Raw genomic sequence first — 8,487 nt, forward strand, 5'->3', positions numbered from 1 at the left:
CACAAGGTACACAATTCAAGCCCTAAATCTCTCTATATGAATTGATTCAATTCTGATATGTTAATGGTATTCGTGAAGTTAAATTAAGTCTAACAATTGGTATCAGAGCCAATTAACCCATCAAATTGAATCAAGTAACATGAATTAATCAATCGATTAATGAAAATAATGGTTCGCTTCATGAAATGCCGTGTATGAAGCCGATTCAAACTACAGAAAATCGAAATCAATTAATTGACCAAAATCGATTGCATAAGAAATCGATTTCTATATTGACTAACCAAAATCGATTTTGCACACGATTGTAAAATCGATTTCATGACTCGATTAAGGCAAAACGATTTCTGTTATGATTAAACCAAATCGATTTCTATACAGATTAAGTCAAAATTGATTGGCCTCTGTGTTTTGACCAATTCATACTGTGGCTTAATTGAATTCATGTTTCATCAAGGAATCTTCTGTATAGTCGTATTATTTCACAATCTTGTTCAAATTGCTCTCTGGCTTGTTTTCGATTCTGTATGTAGAAGCATGAATGTTCTGATTTAGGCAGTAGATAATTCTTTTACGTGTTGATTATACAAATTCTTTAGATTAAGATTACACCAAGAATCCACATATCACCCAAGTGATTTTGGATTACTGTGATTCAAAGTACTATCATAATAGTCTTGAATCACAACAAGAGGGAATCAAATTCAATAGTGACTGTTTTCTTTCACATACTGCCATAGCAGTTTGATTGAAACAGACACTTATTTATATCAAAATCTTCGAATATGATATGCTTTCTCAAAAAGGAATCAAATTCGAAGTTGATATCTTCATTTGTGATCAAAGTATGTTAATTTTTCATAGGTGATCATTTTATAAGTTAAACATTACTGATTGAAATGACCTGTTTTGTGATTAGGATCACCAAGCAAGACAGATAGACAACAATTTCTAACCCATACAACCCACTATCCTATGAGTGTAGTTAATTTTGCACCTCTGAATGGTGTAAACTATAAGAAATGGAAGGAGGACATTGAACTTATGTTAGGGATTCTAGACTATGATCATGTCCTTAAGGAAGATCCACCACCAGAACCAGCAGATAATGCACCTAAGGAGATCAAACTTAAACATCAAGAGTGGCATAAGCATAATAGAATGGCCCTGATTTATATGAAGAAATGTATAACTGATGCTGTCAAAGGAGTCATACCAGAATCAGACCTTGCTAAGGTATACTTAGCCTCAATAGCTGATAAGTACAAAGTTTCTGATAAAGCAGAAACAGGTTACCTCATGAATAAGCTGATTAGAATGAGTTTCAATGGACAAGGAAGTATAAGAGAATACATCTTACAAGGAATTGATACTTCCTGTAAACTTAAGGAAATGAAAWTTTCCATTGATGACTCATTTCTAGTACACCTTCTCCTGAATTCTCTGCCTGACCAATATAGTCATTTAAGAAGCCTGTACAATACACAGAAAGAAAAGTGGACTCTAGATGAGCTGATCACTATTTGTGTTCAAGAAGAATCAGAAGTGAAGAATAAAGGAAAAACAGTAACCATCAACCATATGTCTAAGGCTAAGATTAAGATGAAGAAACATTTTAGTTTCCAAAAGGGAAGTTCATCTACTCCTTTTGTTCAGAGTAGTAAGAATAAAGGAAAACCATTTAAGAAGAAAAAGGAACTGAAATGCTTCTTTTGCAAGAAGGCAGGCCACTTCAAGAAGGATTGTGATGGATTCAAGGAATGGTTGAATAAGAAAGGTAACATAAATCACTTCTTTTCTTTAGAGACCACTACATGTAAAAATGATCATTCATGGTGGTTTGACACAACTTCACCTATTCATATTGTCAACTCCATGCAGGGATTGTCAAAGATAACAACCCCAAGGTTGAATGAATCAAGGGCGTGTACAGCAAATGGACAAGCTGTGAAAGTAGAAACTATTGGTGAATGTAGATTGCTATTCAAAAACAATTATGTTTTAACATTAAGTGATGTATATTATATACCTAAAATAAAAAGGAACCTGGTGTCAGGTTCCCAGCTTGTAAATAAAAATAATGTTTCCTTCTATGCTGATAAAGATTGTATGACATTTTATTTAGATGATGCTTGCTTTGGAAATGCATATCTAATAGATGGCTATTGTCACTTGAATTGCATCAATGAAACCATCAACAAAGGTTATAAGAGGCAGATATGTTCCATAAATAAAATGACAGGAACTAGAAAGAAACATAAACAAAATGTCTCATCCTTTTTATGGCATAAGAGATTAGGACACATATCAAAATCAAGAATGCAAGATCTGATTAGACAAAAGATTTTACCATAATTAAACTTTGATGACTTTGAAACTTGCATAGACTGTCTAAAGGGGAAAATGACAAATTCCAGAAATTTTCAGTCTAAAAGAAGTCAATGCATTCTTCAATTAATTCACACTTATATATGTGGGCCTTTTCCAGTTAAAACAATATGTGATAGCAAGTATTTTATTACATTCATTGATGACTTTTCTAGATTCTGCCATGTATTTTTAATGGCTGAAAAATCACAAGCTTTGGATTGTTTCATAAGCTTTAAAACAGAAGTTGAAAGGCAAACTGAGAAAACAATCAAAGTAGTCAGATCAGATAGAGGAGGAGAGTATTTTGGCAAATACTCTGAAAAGGGACAGCATAAGGGACCTTTTGCCACTTATTTGGAACAAGTTGGTATCAAGGCTGAATATACAACTCCATATACTCCTACGCAAAATGGAGTACCAGAAAGGAAAAATAAGACCCTAATGGACATGGTTAGGAGTATGTTTGCTAGATCTAGCTTGCCAAAGTTTCTCTGGGGAGAGGCCTTGAAGACAGCAAAATATATCTGCAATAGAACTCCAACCAAGGAAATTAATGGCATACCTTTTGAACTATGGAATGGATATAAGCCTAGTTTAAATCACCTTCATATGTGGGGATATAAGGCTGAAACTAGGGAATATCATGTTGAAAACTTAAGTAAGTTAGATTCTAGATCAATTTCTGCTTTCTTCATTGGATATTCAGAAAAGTCCAAAGTTTATAAGTTCTTTAACCCAGGAAGAGGACAAAGAATTTATGAAACCAATAAGGCAGTGTTTTATGATGAAATGTTTAATGAAGATGATGATTTAGGAAATTCTTCTCAAACTTCACATGATCTAGACAATTGGATGATATATCATGAAGAGGAATCATCCTTGATCCCTGAAAATGAGGATTTGACCTCACAATCCATACCCATAGTAAGAAACAGTATATTAGATGATATAGTTGATATTACTGAGGACCAATTATTAGAGTCAATACATGAGTCYACACATGATCAAGAACATGTACTTGAGACTGAGCATGTACATGAACCAATACAAGAACAACCAACAGATACAGTACCAAACACTACAACTCTAAGAAGGTCTACAAGAGAAAGAAGGCCTGCAATACCTGATGATTATCATGTCTATCTGACTGAGATAGAATTTGATTTAGGAGATGCTGATGACCCAATCAGTTTTAAGGAAGCTATGGAATCATCAAATAAGGATAAATGGGTGAAAGCCATGGAAGATGAATTAGCTAGTATGTCAAATAATAAAGTATGGGACCTCATTGACAAATCAGATTCTATAAAACCTATAGGCTGTAAGTGGGTGTTCAAAACTAAAAGAGATGCAAAAGGAAATGTTGATAGATATAAGGCAAGATTAGTGGCTAAGGGCTACAATCAAAGGGAAGACATCAATTACAATGAGACCTTTTCACATGTCTCTACAAAAGATGCATTCAGAGTCATAATGGCCATTGTAGCACACTTTGACTTGGAATTACATCAAATGGATGTAAAGACTACCTTCTTAAATGGAGATTTGGAAGAAGAAATCCATATGTGTCAACCAGAAGGATTTGCATTGAATAACAATAAGGTTTGTAGATTTTGAACAAATCCATTTATGGTCTAAAACAAGCATCAAGACAATGGTATAAGAAATTTGATGCTGTCATGAATAACTTTGGCTTTGAGGAAAACAAATTAGATGAATGCATATACCCAAAGACCAGTGGGAATAACTTCATATTTCTTATACTATATGTAGATGATATACTGTTGGCAACTAATAGTAAAAGTCTCTTACAATCTACAAAGACTTTTCTTATGAAGAATTTTGACATGAAAGACATGGGTGAARCAAACTATGTATTGGGAATTGAGATAATCAGGAACAGACAAACAAGAACTCTAGGATTGTCTCAAAAGGGTTACATTGAAAAGGTTTTGAAAAGATTTGGCATGGAAAATTGCAAAAGAGGTGAAGCCCCAATTTCAAAGGGTGATAAATTGCATAAAAGGCAGTGTCCTAGCAATTCATTTGAAAGGAATGAAATGACCAAAATACCCTATGCAAGGCTAGTTGGAAGCTTGATGTATGCACAAGTATGCACTAGACCTGACATAGCCTTTGCAGTAAACATGTTGTCTAGATTTCAATCCAATGCAGGTCATTCACATTGGGTTGCAGGAAAGAAGGTGCTAAGATATCTAAAGGGGACTATGAGCCACATGTTGACATATGAAGGATCTGATAAGGAGCTGAAAGTAGAATGCTACACAGATGCTTCATATAAGCAAGATCATGATGACCTTAAGTCTACTTATGGTTACATTTTTATGTTGGCAGGAGGTGCAATTTCATGGAAAGCAAGCAAGCAATCATTGACTGCTACYTCTACATTTCAAGCAGAATATATAGCTATCTATGATGCAACATCTCATGCCATTTGGCTTAAGAATTTCATTGCTGGATTGAAGATTATAGATTCAATACAAAGACCACTTACAATGTACTGTGATAATGCTGCTGCGGTATTTTTCACTAAAAATAACAAAAGAAGCAGTGGTTCTAGGAATATAGATGTAAAATACTTTGCAGTGAGGGAGAATGTCAGAAACAAGGAAGTTGAAGTTTTGAAGATAGGAACAAAGGAACAATTGGCAGACCCTTTGACAAAAGCACTTCCAGTTGAATGTTTCAAGAAGCATGTTAAAGCCATGTGAATGATAGACTCTCTCGACATCTAAGGTTGATATGATGATAATTATGGCATGTATTTCATTGTAATATGTATTTATTTAATACATGCTTGTGTATATGTGCTTAAAATATACTATGTTAATTGATTATGTGAAACTATGATTGTACAAATTTGGATGTTCACATATGCTTGTTGAAGCAGTTTTATAAATTCAAGCAATTAAGGCATTTACAGAACTTTGCTGAATTGAAATTTTAAGTTGTAAATGTTCAAGGAGGATATGGTACGAATAAACAGGTATATAACATTGAGGTTGCATCATTGTGACCTTGAAAGCCTGCACAATGTTATTGATCAGTAAACTTCCATGATCCACTGCTCAATTTCAATGTTTTGTACTATGAAGGAACTGATGTGATTATATAAAACCAGTGCACAATTTAGTTAATTGTTATTATCAAATTATTATCTTGTTTAGTGGGAGATTGTAGCATATATAGAAACATATATGTATATATATGCTCACCTTGAGAACAAGATTAATTGCATAATAACAATTATGCTTTATATATAAGCATCAAGTATATATATGTATGCGTACCATCAGACTCTTCCTTTCTATCATATATATATATATATATCAGTTGGTTAATTGACAGTTATCTTGGTTCTTTGATGGTGAGAACAACCCTTCAGCCCTTTATAAAGCATCTCTGGCGCCATTTTCATCTATCTCTATCAAGAACACTAAGAATCCTATCAGTTACCAAAGGCCATCAAATGGTAAGGACTTAAGAGTGGATCTTGAGACAGAATGGGTGATCAATCAAACAACAATCAGAACTCATCTTCATCAATCGCACAAGGTACACAATTCAAGCCCTAAATCTCTCTATATGAATTGATTCAATTCTGATATGTTAATGGTATTCGTGAAGTTAAATTAAGTCTAACACCTCCCCTTGCTGAATAAGAATCTTGCGTATTAAGTTTTTGTCTTATCCCCTCATGTACCGGTCAAAATCCCATGTTGCCATGAGACAAAAGGTACAATACGGATTTGCTTTATTGTTCCCTTGCTTATCCACTCACCAGCGCCACCTTGGAAAATTGTTCACAAGTGCCCAAAGTCTGCTTTGCTTTTGAACGAGAAGTACCAATGAGCCATTCTTCTCATGACACGTGGATTACACCTATAACGTGCATTTAATGCACATGGTACAAGTACCAGAGAAGACTCCATTTCATTGTTATTGATATCTTCATCTTCTTTGTTGTTATCTTCTCTCCATGTTTATGCATGCAAGGAACTTCGTGTCTTCCATACTTTGTTTTTAAAGATTCTTAGTGCTCTTTAATTTCAATGTAAGATTGTTTAGATTATGTTTTATACCTTTTCTTATTCCGCCAAGAGTCTGTAAATTCAAATGTATTGATTCTTCTTCTAAATCAATAAAAGAAGAATCAATACACTTGAATTTACATACTGTTGGCGGAATAAGAAAAAGGTATAGAACATAATCTAAACAATCTTACTTTGAAACTAAAGAGCACTAAGAATCTTTAAAAACAAAGTATGGAAGACACTAAGAATCTTTAAAAACATTGMTTTGATACCACTTATTCAATGTGTCTGAACACCTCAAAAGATCTGAAATCTATGACTCTTAGCGCTCTTTTTCACTATTTACTTCAAACAATCATTTTCATTCAATAGAGAGTTATTCTCACCATTAACATAGTAACACTTACGATTGTCTGGGTTCGAAAATGAACAACTACTGATAAAATCTGGACTGAAAAATTTGAGAGTATTATCGAGTGAATTTCGTGATACTCAAACAAATTATGGTGAAAATATCACTTAAGAAAAGAGGGGTATGACATCATAACTCATATATCTATCGCATACCAATATATTTTTTCTAGTACTCAATATTGTTAGAAAAATCTATCATCTTTAAATACGGTGATTATTCAAGATTTTTAACTACATGACTGATTTTTGATAGCAACAATTTATCGGGATTAGTACAGACATAGTTCGAAACACCCTTCAAATAAAACTTAACATACCGATCCTTAATTATTTTAGTTGAAGACAATACATCATATACGACCGAATCACAAAGTGATAAAATTGATACATCATTGTAATCACCTTTAACTTTCTGAGATCAACGATCGATGTCGTCTCTTTAATCTCACATGATGTATAGTTAAATAACACATGTACTAATTTCACGTAATTAATATTGTATATCAATAAACTGTATCGATAAACCTTAGTAATAATCATCATATTACTTCGTAATTATATTATATCATCATCATAAATACATCGTTTACGCAAATATAACCTTTATTCGATGCTTACTTATCTTAATATTGAAGTAGATACCCCTGATTACAGCTCTTACAAATACCATTTCATGCAAGTTAAAATTTCAACCCTGATCCTTGGAACTTTTCTTCACAGATGTTGTCAAGACGCTCAACCATTTCTGGAGTCAGATGGTTTTTCCAGTCTCCAACTTCACCTTTTCGGAAAAATGCACTGAAATCCTCCCCAGATGGAAGCTTTCCTTCCTTGTTCACTTTCAGATTACTCAAGTTATCAAAGCTACAAATCTCTAAAATGTCATCCACAGTTCTTTCTTCCTCTTCCTTGGATGAAAATGAGCACCCTAAAAAGTCAGCAAGTTTCTTCAAATGAAGCTCTGGCTGCTCTTTCATTTCTTCATATTTCAGAAAGAATACTCTTTGGGGATTGTTTAAGCTTTCCTTCCAGTAACCTAACATATGATCCCAAAAAGGACCATATATGCTCACTCCTGCACAGAACTTCTCAAAAGCGTCCTCAAGTGGATTTGTCCCCATTTCCTTGAGCCTCAACTTGTTTGTGAAAAACCAAAGAGACACCAANACTCCTGCACAGAACTTCTCAAAAGCGTCCTCAAGTGGATTTGTCCCCATTTCCTTGAGCCTCAACTTGTTTGTGAAAAACCAAAGAGACACCAAAGTATCTTTGGGGTTTCTACAAAGATAAACGAGCTTACTTTGCGAATCGTGGACGGATTTTGGTAAGGATACGTATGGCATRTGAGTGGAAAAGAGTCTTGGAGATGTGAAGGATGAGAGATCTGGGTTTTCGTTCTCGAGRTAGAGTTTCAGTTCCAAGAAAGGCACGAGCACATGAGGGTTGTTTGACAGTAATGGGTGGTTGACCTGAGGTAACAGGGAATGGGTATGGTTCATTAGGGYAAATAAGATGGCCTTTAACCAGGTAGTGCCTGATTTGGGAGTGGTAACAAGAAGGATATCAGTGTCTTGAGCCTGAAAGTGTTTTTGACATGAAAGAACACCTTGCAAATGCCTGCAAGGATGCCAAAAACCTTGATATTTGTAAA

At 34.2% G+C, this 8,487-nt stretch overlaps 1 protein-coding gene across 1 annotated transcript; it reads right to left on the minus strand.

Moving 5' to 3' along the window:
- Positions 1-7,350: 7,350 nt before the first annotated feature.
- Positions 7,351-8,413, minus strand: LOC112527712 (cytosolic sulfotransferase 5-like). The gene is made up of 2 exons (XM_025138487.1): positions 8,087-8,413; positions 7,351-7,989 (listed from the first exon to the last, which is right to left on the minus strand). The coding sequence occupies exon 2, from the start codon at positions 7,955-7,957 to the stop codon at positions 7,517-7,519; it is 441 nt and encodes a 146-aa protein (XP_024994255.1). The 5' UTR covers positions 7,958-7,989; positions 8,087-8,413; the 3' UTR covers positions 7,351-7,516.
- Positions 8,414-8,487: the final 74 nt, after the last annotated feature.

Source organism: Cynara cardunculus (genome assembly GCF_001531365.2).
Source record: "Cynara cardunculus var. scolymus isolate 2C chromosome LG 15, CcrdV1, whole genome shotgun sequence".
Taxonomy (NCBI): Eukaryota; Viridiplantae; Streptophyta; class Magnoliopsida; order Asterales; family Asteraceae; genus Cynara; species Cynara cardunculus.

Bases quoted from the DNA above. Each gene is read 5' to 3' on its own strand.
- LOC112527712 (XM_025138487.1), bottom strand. From the start codon at position 7,957: ATGGGGACAAATCCACTTGAGGACGCTTTTGAGAAGTTCTGTGCAGGA.